The following is a 19549-nucleotide window of genomic DNA, read 5'->3' as shown; positions in this document are numbered from 1 at the left end:
TTCCATCCTTCTTTCCTTCTTTTACCTGAGTAATCCAGTCTCCATGCACTTTCCAGCGGATATAGTTTACATTTGGAGAGGTCACAACATTATTAATGCTTATGTTTGGCATGTTCTCAATTTTGGGCAGCTTCTTCCAAGTTCTAAGAAGAAAGATATAAAAATCTCAAATGGATAAGAATGAATGTCCCTCCCACATCCTGCTTATTCCAACCAGGAACTGTTCTCAGATTATCCTTCTGGCCACAAATTCCTTCCCATCCTCTGAGGCCTCTCTAATTCCTCCACAGGAGCCTCTCTGATTATGCTAGACCATTTGATTGCTCCCTTTTCTGGACTCCAGGATACACTTGATGTGTGATGCTCTTGTTTTCTCTCCCAGACTTGTACAACCAACAGGCTTTCAGAGCCCACTGGGCCCGGCAGAGAATAAGGACTCAACCAGTACCGACTGGCTGAGGACTCTGAGTATCCTTGTGTGTCCCAGTAGAGGTTTCAGAAGTTTTTTTAGAAGAAGATAGGGTTTTTGAAGTCAGTCTGACAAAGAAGCGGACCTTGCTTGTAGGTATCATGCATGAAGTCAAATGGGTAGAACTTGGAAATGGCATCAGTGACCTCACATGTTATAAAAGCTCTTAAATTATTAATTCACATGGTATAGCCACTTTGGAAAACAGTATGGAGGTTCCTCAAAACGTTAAAAATAGAGCTACCCTATGACCCAGTAATTGTAGTATTGGGTATTTACCCCAAAGATACAGATGTAGTGAAAAGAAGGGCCATATGCACCCCAATGTTCATAGCAGCAATGTCCACAATAGCCAAACAGTGGAAGGAGCCAAGATGCCCTTCAACAGACAAATGGATGAAGAAGATGTGGTTCATATATACAATGGAATATTATTCAGCCGTCAGAAAGGATGATTACCCAACAATGGCATCAACATGGATGGAACTGGAGGAGATTATGCTAAGTGAAATAAGACAAGCAGAGAAAGACAATTATCATACGGTTTCACTTATATGTGGAACATAAGGAATAGCAGGGAGATCATTAGGAGAAGGAAGGGGACAATGAAGGGGGGGTAAAAAGAGGGGGAATGAACCATAAGAGACTATGGACTCCAGGAAACAAACTGAAGGTTTTAGAGGGGAGAGAGGTGGGGGGATGGGCCACCCCAGTGATGGATATTAAGGAGGGCACATACTGCATGGAGCACTGGGTGTTATATGCAAACAGGGCATCATGGAGCACTGCATCAAAAGCTAATGATGTACTACTGTATTGTGACTAACATATCATAATTAAAAAAAAATCACATGAATATTTTGGGAGACAGATTGTCCTTCCACAGCTGAAGCAGGAACAAAGCATTTGGAACAAAACAGAGAAATGATTCACTGCAGCGGACCCATGTCTGCCCAATAGGTATTCTCGCACTTCTTCCCTGCCAACAAAACCAGGGCACAGATCCCTTGATTTCAGAGGTGACATGTGACTCAGTTCTGGCCAATGGGAGAAGGTAAAATTAGTGAGGGGCTCTGGGAAAATATTTTGCTTCTTCAGATAATGTGAAAATAGTGTGAAGCACTGCCTCTCTCTCTCTCTCTCTCTCTCATTTTTCTTTCTCGTTTTTCCTCTTCCCGGCTAGCATTCTTTCTGATTTTTATTTTTTTTAATTTTTTTTTAAAGATTCCATTTATTTATTTGACAGAGATAGAGATAGCCAGCGAGAGAGGGAACACAAGCAGGGGGAGTGGGAGAGGAAGAAGCAGGCTCATAGCAGAGAAGCCTGATGTGGGGCTCGAACCCATAACGCCGGGATCATGCCCTGAGCCGAAGGCAGATGCTCAACCGCTGTGCCACCCAGGCGCCCCTCTTTCTGATTTTTAAACACTATGTGAGATGATGTCTAGAGTTCTGGCAGCCATTGTGAGACAAGAGGCATAGGTTGAAGGACAAAAAACCAACACGCTAAAGATGGTGAAGTGACATAATAGAGACGGAAGGCTCTTCATGACACCGCTGATAAGCTAAACCAATGCAGCAACCACCTATATCCTGACATTTTTATTAATGAAAGAAAGATAAATTCCTTTATCCTTTGCTAGTCATTTTTCCCTGTTATTTAAAAAGAGCAAAAATTAACTTTTTACTATGTCAAGCACAGTTCCAAGCACATTGTACATATTAACCCATTCACTCCTCAGCATAANGATTTTATTTATTTATTTGACAGAGATAGAGACAGCCAGCGAGAGAGGGAACACAAGCAGGGGGAGTGGGAGAGGAAGAAGCAGGCTCATAGCAGAAGAGCCTGATGTGGGGCTCGATCCCACAACGCCGGGATCACGCCCTGAGCCGAAGGCAGACGCTTAACCGCTGTGCCACCCAGGCGCCCCCAAGCACAGTTCTNCTTTTTACTATGTCAAGCACAGTTCCAAGCACATTGTACATATTAACCCATTCACTCCTCAGCATAAATCTATGAGATAGGCACTACTATTGTCCCCTTTTTTTAAGATGAGGAACATAAGGCACAGAAAGATTAGAGAACTTCCCAAAATTCGCAAGTAGAAGAGTCGGGATTCAAACCTAAGCAGCCTGGATTGCAGTTTAAAGCATTCTTAGTGGATAAACTAACTATATACAATTGTCTACAATTGATGCTCCGCTAGTTCAACAAGTCACAGAATTATGGACTGTTTTAGAACTGCCAGGGATCTTTTGAGATGACCTTGAAAATATTTGAGTTAGATATAATCTGGGATGGTGATCTCAGTATCGTGAAGCTTGCCAGTAAGCCATTTTTATATATACCACCAGCAACCACAGAAGTGCACTAGCTTCCCCAAAAGCAGTCCTAATATTGGACTTTTTTCCATAGTCATTGTGGTTTTTCCCCCATTTTATTAGTTATTTCATAATAAAGTTCTCTTTTTCCCCATTTTATTAGTTATATCATAATAAAGTTCTCTTACTCTGTGCTTTTTATTTTAGTTTAGTTTAGTTTAGTTTTTAATTGATCTTACTCTGTACTCATGACAGTTTATTTTTTCATTTAAATTGTTCATTACTTTTGACTACTTTCAAATAGTCAATTTGTATGTTTCAATCCACTCAAAAGTTATTCCTTGAGATTCTTCTGTGAGTAGTGGTTCTATCAGACTGATAAGAGACCCTCTAAATTGGCAATCACTCAGCACTCCCTCTCAGTTTGGTTATAACCCTTGCTGTACTGTCTCATGTCATAGAAGGGTGAGGGAGAGTCTATGTGAGGACTCACCTTCTCTCCAAATTCCCTGTCAGGTTACCTCACCTCTTGCACATGCCTTTCCATCCATCCTTACCTGATGAAGCTCTTTACTGCTGAGTTTTCTTGAATTTTCCACCAAAGACCCCTCATCCCCTACCCACCTAAACCACAGAGTACAGAAAGTTACAAATTGAATAGATCTCAATTCCCAAACTTCAGAACTCTGGACCCATTATTTGTCTTTTTTCTACTATCAGATTATGGCACCTCAGAAACCAACACTGACTACTTTGACAACCCCCATTTTACCTGTGGAGTTGTCCTTTTAAAAGTTATTTTATGTTCTAAATTGACTTGGCGTTATAACAATACCCCCGAAGAATCTGATATCACTGGTTAAACGGAACATCCTTCTTTAAAAGCAATTTTCAAGAAGCAGTTTAAAACGTCTGGTATTGTTACTTTATGAATTGTACATTCTCCAACAGTAGAGCAAATAACAAGTACGTCTCCTCAGCCTGCGCCTTCCTTTGTGGTACTTTGAGAATCCCTCAACTCACTTTTTCTGTCAATTAATCTCTTGTTTAAATTTCTCTCACATAAAAACTTTTCTGACCTACTTCCATTAACCTCTCCTTCACAAGACCATTCATCATCTGTGTTACTTTTCTCTGGATACATTTAATTACTTAGAAGGAATTTTCATGACAGAAATAGGGCAGAAGAGAAAAACTGGCCCAGTTTACAGACTGGGTGAGATTAAGGAGATGGTTACGATGCTCAGTACTCAAAGGTAACTGACTGGAACCTGCGTTAGTATTTCAAGAGCTAAGACTCTAGAAAAAACCTTCAAATTCTACTGGGAAACATGGGTTCAGTCTCTAGTGATGAATTAACTGATGGGGACAAAGTCTCTAAAATAAAAATAAGAACTTGATTTTAATTTATATTCCATTCTGATAATAGTTTCTTTATGGTCCATCAGTATTTTTTAAATTCAGACAAGATTTTTTAATTCCACCAGACATAAAGTAGATAGATTTCTTGGGATACTAATGACAAAAGCTGTTCTTGTTTGAAGGTGCCTACAGGAGAGAATTAAATAATCTTTCTCGTATCAATTTTTCATCCACTCTTAAGAGCTGTTCTCCATAGTGCTGGCTTGATGGGTTCGAGTATGTTTGTATCAGGAGCCAATTGTTCACCTTGAACTTCATCTTTCAGCTTTTCAAAAAAAAAAAATAACACATTCAAATCACTGGCATGAATCTCCAAGGAAGCAGAGATTGGAGGAAGCTGTCAATGCAACTGGAACCTCAAGTCCCCGGCCCCTCATCCAGGACACTTTAAGAAGCAGTGTGGGGCTCTTCCCGGTGACCCATGAGAACCCTTCCCACACTTCAGAAGCTCCATGGCTGTGGAAGGCCAGTGTCACCTGGGACTCTGGTTCTCTGGTTCCCAGCAGATATACTGAGAAATTGTTTCACCGTGTGTGTGTGTGTGTGTGTGTGTGTGTGTGTGTCAGTGTGTGTGTGTGTTGAGGGGTGATGACTTGTCCATTATAGGGAGAGCTCCAGCAGATTCATTCTTTTTCACCCAGATGCAACAGAAGAATATTGTGAATTGTCCTGCTGTGACTTGAGAGAACCAAAGATTGCTGGAATTATTATTACCAGTACTGTTTCTTCTGTTTCTTTTCCATTCTTCCCTCAAAGGTGTCCTTGCATTATATCTTTTGAGCAAATGAGTGAACACCTTTAGTCAAAGTGAAATGAATAGTACCAGGTGAATCCCACCCTATGGGGAGGTTTTAGGGACATGCCATAGGACTCTGTTCTTACTGTGCCCTGTTCCATAGTCTCCTCTAGGACCTGGATGAATACAGTGGAGTACTGTTAAATTTATTAAGTACACAAAGCTGAGAGAAAGAGAGAATCTATTGGATGTCAATGTCAGCATTTAAAATTATTTTAACCAAATAGATTAAGGATGTAAAAATTCAAAAAAATGAAGTTTAGCAAGAAGGAAAGTTCTGCTTTTAGGTTCAAAACATCAATTTATAAGAAAAGGATGAGGAATACATGGCTTGAATGTGGGAGGTAATGTGCCGGCAGGTAAAGCCTTGGTAGGCCATATGGTGCCTTCTGGTGTCCAGTCTTGAGTCCTTCAGACAGAAAAATCACACTTTGTTTTTCTTTTCCTTTTAAAAAATTATTTTTATTTCTATCCAAGCTATATGAACTTGCTTAAAGAGTACAATAGTTCTGAAAATTTGAGAAGCTTGACTCTTCTCCCCATTTCTATCCCCAACGGTTTCCACATTCCCACCTTTTAGATGATTATTTGGTATCTACTCCATGTCTTTAAATAACAGGCCTACATGGCTTCTTTGGTTTCTCAGAGTGGGGTATTATATTTTGACTCCCTACTTTCATTTGCTTAGACTTCAGAGTACTTAGCATTTTTTACCCACCATGTCAATCTTCTCTGAAGACACCCAGCTCCATGAAACATTCATTTCATTGGCTTCATCTTCTGAATTGCTCTGGCTGTCCTAACCCTGATCGACAGCTGTCATCTCAGGCCCTCCTTTTCCTGTCATCCTGGGGACGCAATTTGCTCCTCTTCTTTCTTATCTCCTGTTTGTTGTATCTCTGTTCTTCCTCTTTTCAGTTTTCTCCCTCACTTTGTAGAGAAAATCCTCTAGTAATTTTCTGAAAGATATACATATATGGGAAGTACATTTTGAAATTCCGGATCTTTGAAAACGGCTTTGTTCTACTCCCACGTTTTGCTAATAGTTTATCTGGGCGTAGAATTCAACACTGGAGATAATTTTTCTTCAAAATTTTTTAAAGATTTTATTTTTAAGTAATCCTTACACCCAACATGGGGCTTGAACTCACAGCCCCAAGATCAAGAGTCACATGCTCTACCGACTGAGCCAGCCAGGCACCCTTCAGATTTTTAAAGAGATTGCTCCATTGTCTTCTGGCTTCCAGTACTGCTGTGGGGAAGTCCAAATGTATTGTGAGTATTAATCCTATGTATAGTGAACTGAATTTTTCCTTCTCTCCACACTTCTAGAATCTTCTCTTTGCTCTTAATGCTTTGGTAAGTGTTCTCAAACTATTCACTTGATTATTTTCTCCCCTTTCTTTTCTCTTTTTTGTGTGCCCAATACTTGGATATTGTACTCCCTGGACTGGTCCTATGGTTTTCTCGTCTTGTCTCTTTTATTTCACACTTTTTCTTGTCTTTTTGTTGTACATTTTGGGAGAACATTATCTTCTAACCATTCTACTGAGTTAAAAAAATGTTTGTCACAATTATAAATTCCAAGAACTTTTTATTCCCCAAATTTTCCTCTGTAATGGCACCTTCTTGTTTAATGGATTTTATCTTGTCTCTCCAAAGATAATAATGACTTTGGATTGCTATTTCATGCCTGAAAGGAGAAAGTATGTCATCAGTGATCTAGCTGGTAGTGCTTCCAATTCTGGGGCCCATGGACAGGGGCATGGGGTTCTTCCTTGTAAAATGGTTTTTTGGCTCTCAGCTATTCCCATGGCTGACCTCAGGATTTAGTTTTTTGAGGTTTCCTTCATAACTTATCATGGGTTTATCTGCTTTCCAAATTCCATATTTTGCTGCTGCTGTTTCCATTCATCCTATCCTTGTGGGCTTGTGCCTTTGGAGGGAAAAAAAATCCCCTTCCTGTTGTTCAGATGAATTTTGTTTAGGTGGGAATAAAAGTAGAGGCCTGTGTTCAAACTTTTCTGTTTCCCGGAAGGATGGAAAGTCTATTTGGAATCATGCAAGGGTTTGTCTTCTAATATTTAGAAATAATCTACATTTTGGGAGGGCTGCCTTGAGACAGAAGCTCCCTTTTCCTGGAAGGGCCAAACCAATTTGGAACGTCTACCTCTCAGGGATGTGGTAGAGAGGCTTCTAGTTCCACTGGCTTGGTTGCAAATTAGATAAGATGCCTACCTGAGACCTCACTCAGAATCCTTCACATCTATTATTTAAACCTCTGACTACATTACAGTTATTCCAGGCTTGGAATAGTGTTCAAATGTTCAAATCTGAGAAAACGTTTTGTTTCATTTGCCACACAGCCTACAGTGTACTTTTGTGGAGGGATGGCCTCGGTGAAAAAGTGACACTAGAAGGGAGAGTTTGTGCCTTCTGGTTCTGTCCTCCAGAGATTCGGGGGATGAGAAATATGTCTCTAGCCACCAGCAGGGAATTGTTTCCTCTGCCTTCCTGAAGCAATGGGTAGGGTAGGCATCCGCTTCCGGTATGACCCGTACAATCAACATGTTACAGCATTTCTCAAGATAAGACCCTGAAGCCCTAAAATGACAACACTCGAGAAACAGATGAACTAGGAGATGCTTATGTGTTTCAAAAAGACTCCTCATGTTCTAATAGGGTTCCCCTCAGTATTTTGCCAAACAGAAATCAATCCTTTCAGCTGAATGATATATCTGACAGAGGCTGCTAGTGAAAGCTGAATATCAAGGAACACAAAGTTATAGTGTGAACCACTGCTAATTGAATAGCATGTCAAGAAAATAAAGCATGACTGAAATTATATTTGGTCAATGGACAAATAAGAGGCCATTTATCAAAACTTCTCTTATAGTCAACTTTCCAGCAACACAGCTGTCATGTGCAGTTGATGAGGACATATGCTCACAAGTGGTTACCTGAATGCAGTATTTCAGCCATCTCTTCAACAATGAAGAAGTTAATGTCTTACAATTAGTTTTTATGCATTTTTTAAAAAGATCNCATTTATCAAAACTTCTCTTATAGTCAACTTTCCAGCAACACAGCTGTCATGTGCAGTTGATGAGGACATATACTCACAAGTGGTTACCTGAATGCAGTCTTTCAGCCATCTCTTCAACAATGAAGAAGTTAATGTCTTACAATTAGTTTTTATGCATTTTTAAAAAGATTTTATTTATTTATTCATTCTACAGAGATAGAGACAGCCAGCGAGAGAGGGAACATAAGCAGGGGGAGTGGGAGAGGAAGAAGCAGGCTCATAGCGGAGGAGCCTGATGTGGGGCTCGATCCCAGAACGCCAGGATCACGCCCTGAGCCGAAGGCAGACGCTTAACTGCTGTGCCACCCAGGCGCCCCATGANTCGATCCCATAATGCCGGGATCACGCCCTGAGCCGAAGGCAGACGCTTAACCGCTGTGCCACCCAGGCGCCACAGTTTTTATGAATTTTCTAATGCTTAACTAATTTTAAACTAAAAATAAAATCCCTTGAATTCAAGATCTTGTGAAGAGCCAGCAACCATCCATTCATGCATCCATCATCCATGCATCTGTCCATGCATCCATCCATGCATCCATCATCCATGCATCTGTCCAAGCATCCATCCATCATCCATCCATCTATTTAATGTCTACTAAGGACTCAGAAAGAAATTACTACCCTCTAGGAGCTCCCAGTTTAGTGAAAGAGACAGATTGTTGACAGGACATTTTGTCTCAGAGTTATAATCCCAATCATTGAAGTATGCATGGACTGCTTTGGGATGCATGGTATGGAGAGGAGAGAAAGGCTTGCTTGAGAAAAAGAGGCCTAGTGAGGGCCCAGAAGGGTACTGTGGTTGAGGCAGAGGAAGCCATCTACACAGACTCATGGGACCATGAGAGGAGAGAAGAGGATGCTAATTAAAAGCCCACCTGCTTTAGAACATGGGGGCCACTGGGAGTGTGAAAATACCAGGAAGAGATGAATCTGAATAAATAAGCAAGGCCCCAATCTTGAAGTGTTTTGTGGGCCACACTGACACATTCAGATTTTATCTGAAGGCAAAGGAAAGTCACTGAAGGATTTTCTGCAGAACAGAGACATCACCAGCTCTCAGTCTCCTCTGCTTCCCCCTGGTCTGAGTCACCAACAACAGTAGAGTGATCATTCAACACAGAAGTCAGAGCCTGTCCTGCATTGCTTAAAACCCTGCCGTGGCTCCAATCTGTTACAAGACCTCAAGTGACTTCCCTTGATTTGGACCTCATGCATTCAACTCCCTGCACGTATTCTGCTCCCGCCACACCAGCATGCTCGCTGTGCCACCATAGAGCACTTCTCTGGATGTTCTGTATTCAAGGAATATTCTTCCCCACCAATATCCTTGTGGATCACTCCCTCACCTCCTTTGAGCAAATACCAGCCTTTCGAAGAGGACTACACTGGCTACCCTATTATAACATATATGCACATGCTTGTGCACACACACACACACACACGCAAACACACATGCCCTCAGCACTGATGACACCCTGTGCCCTGCTCTGTTTTCTCCTTGTTTCCACAGCACTTATCACCTTCAAAGGTATCATGTAATTTATTATGGTTATTGTTTTTCTCCCCCCACTAGACTCTAACTAGGTATCGAGCAGACATCTTTTTTGTGTTCACCGTCATGTCCCAAGCAACTAGCATGAAGACTGGCATACAGTAAATGCTCAATAAATGCTTGTTGAATGAGTGGAAGATTTTACAAAAAGATCATTCCATAAAAATATGGAAAATGATCTGTGGGGATTTGATATTCGGGGCTGGGGAGCTCGATGAGGAGTTTGTTGCTGTGATGGTGACAGGTTGGATGCGAGAAGTGGCTGAGGGGAGAGAAAGGACAGCACAGGTGATAATTACTAGGGGGAGAGAATTTTCAGGACTTGGTGACCAATTATTTGAATGTAGAGCTGAGTGACTGGGATGATTGGCCTGGAGTGGGCACATAGGGCTAGTGAGGCCATTCACTTAGGTGAAGAGAACATGGAGTAAGAGAACAGAGACACTAACTTTTGGTGGATGGCAAAGACATCACTAGACATGCCATCCTTCGGTTCTCTGTGGGACAGGTGAACGGATGCTTACTGTCTCTACGTATTATGGCGTATATATGGGTTTTACAGTCTCTCTCCCCCTGTACAACCCTGAAGCAAACACACAATTTACCTTCAATTTTTACCAAAATCAAAATAACAGATGATAATAATTCAGTGTTTATCCTATAGCCACTGGCCTTCCTCTGGTCTTATCTGAGGCTTTATTTCTTTTTAAAATTTTATTTATTTATTTATTTATTTATTTATTTGAGAGAACAAGCTGGGGGGGAGGGACAGTGGGAGATGGAGAAGCAGGCTCCTGGCTGAGCAGGGAGGCCCATGTGGGACTCATGAGATCTTGACCTGAGCCAAAGGCAGATGCTTAACTGACTGAGCTACCCAGGTGCCCTTTAACTGAGGCTTTAAAAACAACTTCTGTATGAGGCACAACCGCGTACCTCTCTCATTTCCCTATTGTCCATTTTCACATTGACATCCAGAGGTTAATTCTTGATTTCCCTCCACCCTCAGACACCCTCTAATTTTCCCTGAAATGATCATGTCCTTAGCTAGATTACCTGATACAAGAGCAAACTCACTGTAATCCAACCCTTAGGGAAACCACTAGATTTTTTTTTTTTAATGGCTGGCAAGGCTCTGGCTTCTCTCCAGTTCCTCAAAGCAGTAACCTCCTCTCATGATAAAACTGTACCCACTTGCTAGAAACTCAACAACTTTGTTCTTCCCTTTCTTCATAGCTCCCAGATGGTCACCAGCTGGTCTGGGCTATTTCTTGCATTCTAATCCCTTTATCCGTCCTCCTGGTTTTCTTTTTGATCTCTGTGTCTTCCCCCTCCTCCTTCTAACAGCCACCATACTATTATACCCCTCTTTGGGAGCACCTATTTTTTAAGAGAATTTGAGGATTTTTTGGAGCATTACTTTTTTTTTTTTTTTGGCTTTTGTATTGTAAGGAAAACCAGCTGCGGGGACGTGTGGGAAGAAAAGCTTTCTCCAACAGAGGGACAACCACCTCCTGCGTGAAAGGGCTCAGAGCCGACTTTGTTCCCTGACAGGGCTATAGGGGGACAAATGCACCTGGCATGATCCAGAAGCCACACCTCAGTCTTCCAGCTGCTCTTCATGGGCACAGCGAGATGTCTGGTTCCCTTCCTGGCTTTCTAACCAGCCGGCCGGCCAGGGCGATAGAAAAATGCACCATTTGATCTCATTTGAGTGCTTTTGTGTTCCAATCCCCCATGACCAGAGAGTGGTGCACCCTATCCCCAGTGCTTTGCAATACAGAACTTTTATTGATTTGCAAGATTATAGCTAGCAGATTGTCTGAAATAGCAAATCGAGGAAGTGAAGCTAAAGTGTCTGTGTCTTCTTCTGTGTTTGTTAGGCCTGTGAGGGTCTGTGTTATGTGTGTTCGGGGGAGAGTTCCCACGAGGTCTTGGTGAAGGCCTCTGCAGGTGATGGGCCACTGTGTGTCTGTGTGGGTGGCATTGCCGATGCAAGGAGAGGGTGGACATATTTGCATGTCTGTCTCTGTGTGCTCACAAGGCCCTGGGCAGGGTGTGTGTGTGCACAGGACCCATGCTTGTGACTGCATGTGTGCGCAGGATCTGTGACTGCATGTGTGTATGCAAGATCCTCGTGTGTGACTGCGTGTGCACAGGATCTGCGTGAGACTGTGTGTGCACAGGATCTGCGTGAGACTGTGTGTGTGTATGTGTCTGTGCAAGATCCTCATGTGTGACTGCATGTGTGCACAGGACCCGTGTGTGTGACTGCATGTGTGCACGGGATCTGTGTGAGACTCACAGGGGACCTATGTGGGGTAGTGACTGGGTGTGCATCTGGATCTCTGCACGGTGTTTGAAAGCTTGACTGTGTTGTGCCTGTGTGTGTCAGAGGGTAACGTGAGGTGCTCTGTGGGGGGAAGCGGTGAGTGTCTGGGTGGGGGATTGTGGGGTGAAATTAAGAGATGCACTTGGCCGAGTGCTGCAAGGGAAATCTGTGGAAGATGTGTGGAGGGGTGTCTGCAAGGGTTTGGAGGGTATTTCTCGAGACGCTTGTGGAGGACTTTGGGGGTGTTAGTAGAAGGGTCTGTGTGGTGTCAGTGGGGTGTTGTGGGGTGTGTGAGAGTGACTGCAGAGTATCTATAGGGTATCTCTGGGGGTGAATGTGAGCGTGTAGGAGTGTGTAGGGGTATTCTACTCTGGAGCCTGTGGGGGTATTTGTGGGATGTTTGGGAAGAGTCTATACATTTGCCTTTGGAGGTATTTGTGGGGATGTCTGTGGGCGGGCTTCTGTGAAGGCATGGCTGGGTGTGGGGGTGCCGGCAGACCCCCACGCCTCTCTCCATGGGTCTGTGTGTCTGTGGACATATGGTACATGAGTGCAAAACGACCTCAGACAATTCTCGCAGAAGCACACCTTACCCTGCGTTAGTGCCTCAGTGTCCCCAGAGTGGCTTGGACAGGCCCAGTTCCCTGGCCACAGCGGGCCACTCTCTCGCTGGGATGCCTGGTCACCAACACTGATTGGCCGACGCCTGTGCTGCACACTGCTGGCCTCTGAGGGTCCAACGTGACTTGGGCGTCACCTCTTTCCTGAGGGGAGCAGCCGCGGGTTCCTGCTCTCTCCTGCAAGGTGCGCAGAGCCGCGTGGTCCTCACCCCATTTCCAGGGCACCCCCCAATGGACCGAGGGTGGCCTCAGCTGATAAAAGCACAAACTCGTCATCTCCAGGACTAACTGGAGAGACAGAAGAGAGAGCATGTCCAGCATCCTTTCTTCCAGCCAGCTTCCAAAAATCAGGTAAAAGTGCCAGGGACACTTGGATTTCAATCCACTTTTCTCCAAAGGGAGAAAATGAGATGTCCTACAGAGATTGTGCTTTTCGCTTTATCCAGCCAGCTTCAAATTCACCAATGATACGTGCATTCAGAGGAATCCAGTGTCTCCTCATCAAGAGGCCATTGTTGGCAAAGTGGCATTTATGTTTAATGTGTGTAGCGTTGGTGTTCAGCATTAACAATTAAGTCCTTTCAGTATCTTCACGACGTGGCTTGTATTTGCTCCCGGGTTTGCAAATGGAGAGAGCAAAGCAGAAGGATGTCGCAGTCCTGCATGAGCCCCTGCGTGGCCTGGATTCTAGAGATGCCCAGCTAGCGTTGGACACGCCAGGCCCTCCTCTGGTCACTCCAGCCACAGGGGAGAACATTCCGGGATGAACCCAGAGGACCCAAGCAAAAGCAAAAGCTGAGGGCGCCTGGGTGGCTCAGTCGTTAAGCATCTGCCTTCGGCTCAGCGCGTGATCCCAGGGTCCTGGGATCGAGCCCCACATTGGGCTCCCTGCTCCACTATGAGCCTGCTTCTCCCTCTCCCACTCCCCCTGCTTGTGTTTCCTCTCTCACTGGCTGTCTCTCTCCCTCTGTCAAATAAATAAATAAAATCTTTAAGAAAAAAAAAAGGCAAAAGCTTGCAGGGAGGCAGGTGAATGGGCTTATTTACATAGAGGTCCGAGCACTAATAGAGCTCAGAGTTGCCATCATAGTGATTTTAGCCAGCTGTTTCTTTCGTCTGAAGAAAGGTATTTTATTAATGTCAAAGCCAAAAGCTGGGGTGTTCATTCCTGACGTACCCCTTCCTATTCACTTGAGATAAAACTTCTCCAGTCTCCAAGAAGCACAACAGGTGGCCGCTCCTTCCCCTCTCAGTCCGGCTGACACAACGAGGGCTTTGTTGGCCCCTTGGCAGGTGCTGAGACGGCCCCTGAGCCCCATTCCCAGGACACCCTCCTGTGCTGCCTCTCAGTCAGATGAGCCTGGTGACTAATCTTCCTTGTCCTCCTTCTAGATACACCTGAATTACTTCATTCGATTCTCAAACCCCCTCAGGGAGGAAAGGTGGGACGGGTATTGCAGGAGCAGAGGTAAGGATCTGGAGACAGCCAGGCTGCAGGGAACACACGGGCAGGGACCAGAGCTGCGAGCTGGCATCCCCATGACCTCAGCCTCCTTCCCCCAGCTATCAGGTCTGGATGACACGTGCTGTCCTCTCTAACAGCCTCTGGTCTATTGAAAGATGCGGCATCGCTCTAAAGCCTCCCGACCAGGTGGTGAGTGAGAAAGCCTCAGGGGCAGTGCAGACAGTGAGACTTACAGAAGGACTCTGGAAGACACAGGATTTCATGCAAGCACTGAGGGTGGGAGAGGAATTTGAAAAGCCAGGATGGAGGGAACAGCATACTCCAAATGTGCAGTTTGTAAGCCAAGACTTGGAGGAAGGCAAGATTCTGAGATGACCCACCCAGAGCCCGTGGGGAGATGGATTCAGCAGGCCGGGCAGGGCAAAGAGGAATGGAAGGAAGGGGTAAAAGAAAGGTGACAGGGAGAGAGAATTCCCTGGATTGGGGGGGGGGTCCATGCCACCAGCAGACACATCATAGGAAACATATGTTGTGTTGGGGTTTTGGTACCTTAGTTTCAGGTGACTGTTCACCTGTCCCAGCTTCCATTGCAATTAAGGTGACCATGTGATGGACTTCTGGAACATGGGCAGAAGAGATCCAAGCATTTCCAGCCATGGTCCCCAAATCCTCCTGTATGACCCTGCACTCAGCTCTCTTCCTTCATCTGCTGCCTGGATGCAGAGGGTCCAAGGCCCTAGGGGAGCCTGAGTCCTCAAATCACCACATAGAGGCCCCACACCAAATGCATGTGGTGAACTGTTACGTGAGCAGGAAATAAATTTCTATTGTGAGAAGCCATTGAATTCGGGGGGCTGTTTGTTGCAGCAGCTTGCCTACACCATGCAGACTGATTGTGTTTTCATCTGATCCTCTGAACGTTTTATGCTCAGGCTTTGTCTGTGACTAGATTGGGTTTCACTGCTCTCTACCTTGAACCAAGCAGAATGACTGGACATACCCTCAGGAAGCATTTCTTGAGTGAATGAATGAACGTACCAACTTTGGAGGTCCACAGTGGTCTTGTAGCCATGATAGAGGCTCCATGATTGGAGCAGGGAAATCAGTACATCAGGGGGCGGGAAAGTGAAGACACAACCTAAGAAAGGGGAAGAAAAAGCTAATCCAAACCCTAAGCTATCTTAAGAACATTTTCTCCTTTTATTATTTTACCCCATGTCAATAGTTACATAACGAGGCTATGTCCTTGCTTAAAAATGCATTATTCCCCTTCTTTCGAAATTAGATTTAAACTTCAATATTTACCTTAATAGTTCACCTACAGAAGCCAAAGACAGAATGTTCACACAGCCCTGCAACACAGTTTAAAAAAGAAAAGAAAAATAAATTCCCTTCCGAAGTAAAGAGCCACCACATTCCATTTATTTCCCATGCTCTAATAAATAGCTGTGCTCTCTTGGCGGAATCAACAAGCAATGTTTTTCCAGTTAAAAGCGAATAGATAGTTTTTCAGGCTTCTCTGTTTCTCCCTGAGCAGATGGACTTTCATATTTAGCAAGTGGAACTGCCATAACCTTGAACGGGACATGAGCGTGGCCAGACCGCACGGTCCAAATGCCCGGACCCTGGTCACAGGCGGAGCTCCCTGTCATGTGTGACTGCACGCAGAGGACCTTGATCACTGCAGGACATTTTTCATAGTGCCCTGCACTTGGAACAGCATTAGATATGGAGGAAAACACTGGCGTTATAGCAGGTGTGTGTGGTAGCAGAACTCACCCCCTCTTGTATGAATTTGCACATGGGAGCGTGCTACAGTATTTTCTGGTGTCTATGTGACTAAAAAAATAACCCCTCGAAGAAGTAGCAGGCCCTAAACTAACAGCTTTGTATACATCATCTCCCTGAATTTTCACAATAGTCCTGGGGGGGTAGGCACTTTGATTTTCTCCATGATGCAGGAGGAGGCAGAAAGAGGTTGAACGGTGTGCCCAGGGTACCAGAAGTCCGAAGTGGCGGAGCACTGAAACTGCTAGATTTCATGTGGTTTCTGAGCCCAGGTGAATCAGCCGTGGAACCAGGTATGGTCTTAGTTGGGTTCACAGCATGTGGAGTGCATAGGTCTGTAATGTCATTTTTTTGGTCGGTCTGGATACAGATCTCTAGAATTCTCTGGACTCTCACTGGGCTGTTTTTTTAACCTTAGTATGACATGACATACACCAAAAATTCTGTGGCATGTGTCTTATGTAATATTTTTCCAGGGCATAATCGATTAATGAGAATTACATTCACGTCCTTGGGTTCTGCCACTTTCCATGCAGTACCATTTAGAACCTTGTTTTATTTCAAGAAACCACCATGTATGGATCCCCTCTCTCCACATTTCTCCTAATGAATGTGTTGTTTTCTCACTCCGCACTCCCTCCTTAGAGCCCTGCAATCTGTCTCGCTGTTCCTTCAGTGACATTTTCTCACCACTGGTTCCATTTCTAATAAATCGAATGGAATTTTCCCGGGCTCTCAACTTCTTCAAGTTCCCTGGATGTTCGGCTGCTAAGCAGCTCTTTCCTCTGAGACATCCCGCTCCCTCGGCTCTTGCTGGTACCTTGTCCTCTCGGCAACTTCCTTGCACCTGCAATCACTCCCAGCCTGCGTGCTCACAGCTGCTCTGTGCTGACTACTCCTGTATGGGCTGTTTTCCGTCCCCCACAGGATTTAACAGCAAAGATCATTTATTGTACTGCTTAGTTTCTCTTCCATTGGGCCTACCTAATGGCTGATCAGATGATATTTAATTAACACTCACTTATTCTGGCTTCTGGCTTCCAGACTTAATGATACCGTGACCCCAATTAAGTTAAGCAGTTGATGAAGCCAGTGGTCATATCAGGATTATTTGCCTGATAAATAACAGATCATAATCAGCAGGCCATGACGACCAGTGACAACCTTGGGAGTACCTTTTTACCATTTCCTTTAGAAAAAAAAGAAACCAAGGTAAAAAACAAAACAAAACAAAAAACAAAAGAATAAAAAAATAAGAACAAACCCGAGCTCATTGCTAGTCTGAAATCATTTTGTTTCCAAGTCTTATCAAATCATCTCAGAGGCTTTGTTGATATTATCTGCTAACGACTGTAATCCATCTTTCCAAATGGAGAAAGGCACCAGGAGGCCAAACATCACTCTCTGTCCAGAGAGCTGAGGTGTGAGGTCAGACTGTCGTGGCAAGGCCGCGAGACCAGGCCAGCTGCCTGCATGGGGCCTCTGGATGCCTTTCTAAAGGGTAATATTTACAGTGTTGGAGAGCTGGGCACTGTGGAGCTTAATGGGATTCTTAATAAAGGCAGCTTTCATTAAGCCAGGGAGCACAGGCAAGGTGCCCTTGCTTTTGAGGGAAGAACGACCCGGCACAAGACTGATGCTCCTCCTTGGTTTGGAAATCATGTGGGTCAAGTGCCTTGTCATGCATTAACAGCCTTTTTAAGTCCCTGGCAGATTGAGAGGAACAGCTTAGATAAATGAAGGAAGAGGAATCATGCGATCTGTCTCCGTAGTATAAACGCCGAGACACAGCAGCTGCATTTAAACAGAGCAATTTGCTAAATGAGTGGTTGGCTCCTTTCCAGATGGCCAATGTGACACAGGGCTTGGATGAATCCTTTATTCAATCATGCATCTGTCTAGACGGAAACAGGAAAGGCCAGGTTATAGCCACTGCACCAGCGGCCCGCAGCCACAGCCGCAGCAGCTCCGAAACCCTTAGATAAAACCGGCTCAGTTTCGCCTGTGAGGCGGCTTGGCCAGAGATCAGGCAGGGAGGTTGCGGCAGCGGGGCGTGCGGGAAGCCATGGGGAAAGCCAGCTCCTCCGCTGAAGGATGGCCAGCTCGGAACAGGGGCCGCTCTGGGCACGTCTGCCTGCTGGACCACTTCCTCCGCCTGTCAGGGACACGCAGCCAGGTGATTCTCATGGGACTAAGCAGCTAAGCTTCGAAAGCACAAACAGGGGTTGTGTTCCATGTGTTTCCTTGATGCGCACTCGTAAAGCATTTCACACGTGTTCTGTCTTGATTCTTCCAGTTAGGCTGTAAAATTCCCAAGGCAGATGAAAGAATATTCTTAGCTTTCACCCATGACCCCACGCTGCTGCCCCTTCTCTCTGCCTCTGACACTTAATTCAGTCCCAACTCAAGCACCTCTTTGGAGATGGTATCTCAGAGATACTGGCTGGAGAGGCCAGGGGGTAGAGCAGACGATCACTCCCTTCTGGGGCCTCAGGGTCTATGACACATGTTGATTGGCCGATGGAAACTAGGTCAGGTAAAACGAAGCCACTCGATGGGCAGGCTGCCCAACTTAAATAAAATAGGCAGTCCTAGGACTTCATTAGGCTGTAATGGGGACTTACTGGAAGGCAGCTGTACTGACCTAATTCTCTCTGCTCAGTTATCCCCCGAGCCTATTTAATTTTTATAATTGTATTGAAAGTTTCCACGGTGAGAGTTTCACTGTATTCTTTAGCAGGCTAGTTGACTTTCATGGCTGGGAGTTCTGACCAGTTAGTAAACCACCTTCCACCCCCCACCCCACCCCACTGAGCCCTCTGAGCCTCCACCTTGGACAGCAGCTTCTGCCTACTTCTGACTCAGGAGGAAAAGTTTAACCCGGTGAATCACCAGCAGCACTTCCTGTGACAGTCTGAGGAAAACTACAGTCTGCTTGGGAAGAACTCTGAAGCAATTCATTTCCTGCTGTTTCTGATCTACACGGGGTGGAAAAATTTGAGTTCTGCTCTGTGCCGATCCACAAAGCTTTCTCACCAGCATTTTTCTCTCTTGGAAATTTCCTCTCATCAGGGCTCTGCTGACCCTATGGTCAGCCTGACATAAATGCATCAAATGAACAGGGCTGTCCTGTAGGGGACTATAGCATTATCCCTCTGCCCGTCTCACTCAGGTTCCACTTCTTTTGTAACCATCTGAGCCCGGTTTCCTCATCTGTACCACAAAGCACAGAAAATGATTTGTGGGATGATTTTGTCAATTCCGCCAAGGATGGTAAGTAACTAGCATCACTCTAGATGCGTAAGTGAGAAGTTAATCCATACACAAGGGTTGCCTTTGGGCATGGTCGCCCTAGACGCTATCAATGGAGGTCTTTAAGGCAAGACTCCAGGCTCTGGAAAGGGAGTTATTCTAATATCTAGAATATTCTAGTAGTAGATATGCCAAAAGTTCAGAGCAACGAAGTCACTGAACTCGGAGATAATTACAAGTCTGTTCAAGTCCTTGCAAAAGGAAATAGCTCAGAAAGGGTATAAACGTAGATTATTAATTTTAAGGAACAGGTTCCTCAGTACGCTGAATGTAACACTGATAAATATTATGAAATGATCTTGAAGTGCACGATCCTGGGCTAGATGCAAATCTAAAGAAAGTCCAAGGATAATCACTCATCAAGTGAGCCTTTGTGGTGTGACGTT

At 44.7% G+C, this 19549-nt stretch overlaps 1 protein-coding gene across 1 annotated transcript in view; it reads right to left on the bottom strand.

Moving 5' to 3' along the window:
- The window catches only part of LOC105235614 (WD repeat-containing protein on Y chromosome), a 124745-nt gene that overhangs the window by 52886 nt on the left and 52310 nt on the right, over nt 1–19549 (bottom strand). The window contains exons 10-11 of the mRNA XM_011219137.3: nt 15369–15415; nt 26–143 (exon numbers count right to left, since the gene is read on the bottom strand). Of these exons, the coding sequence (XP_011217439.3) occupies nt 26–143; nt 15369–15415 (165 nt within the window). The remainder of the gene's footprint in view (nt 1–25; nt 144–15368; nt 15416–19549) is intronic.

This window comes from Ailuropoda melanoleuca, chromosome 7 (assembly GCF_002007445.2).
Source record: "Ailuropoda melanoleuca isolate Jingjing chromosome 7, ASM200744v2, whole genome shotgun sequence".
NCBI classification, from domain to species: domain Eukaryota; kingdom Metazoa; phylum Chordata; class Mammalia; order Carnivora; family Ursidae; genus Ailuropoda; species Ailuropoda melanoleuca.
Note: the sequence above shows the minus strand (reverse complement) of the source record. Positions and strands in the feature narration are given on the sequence as shown.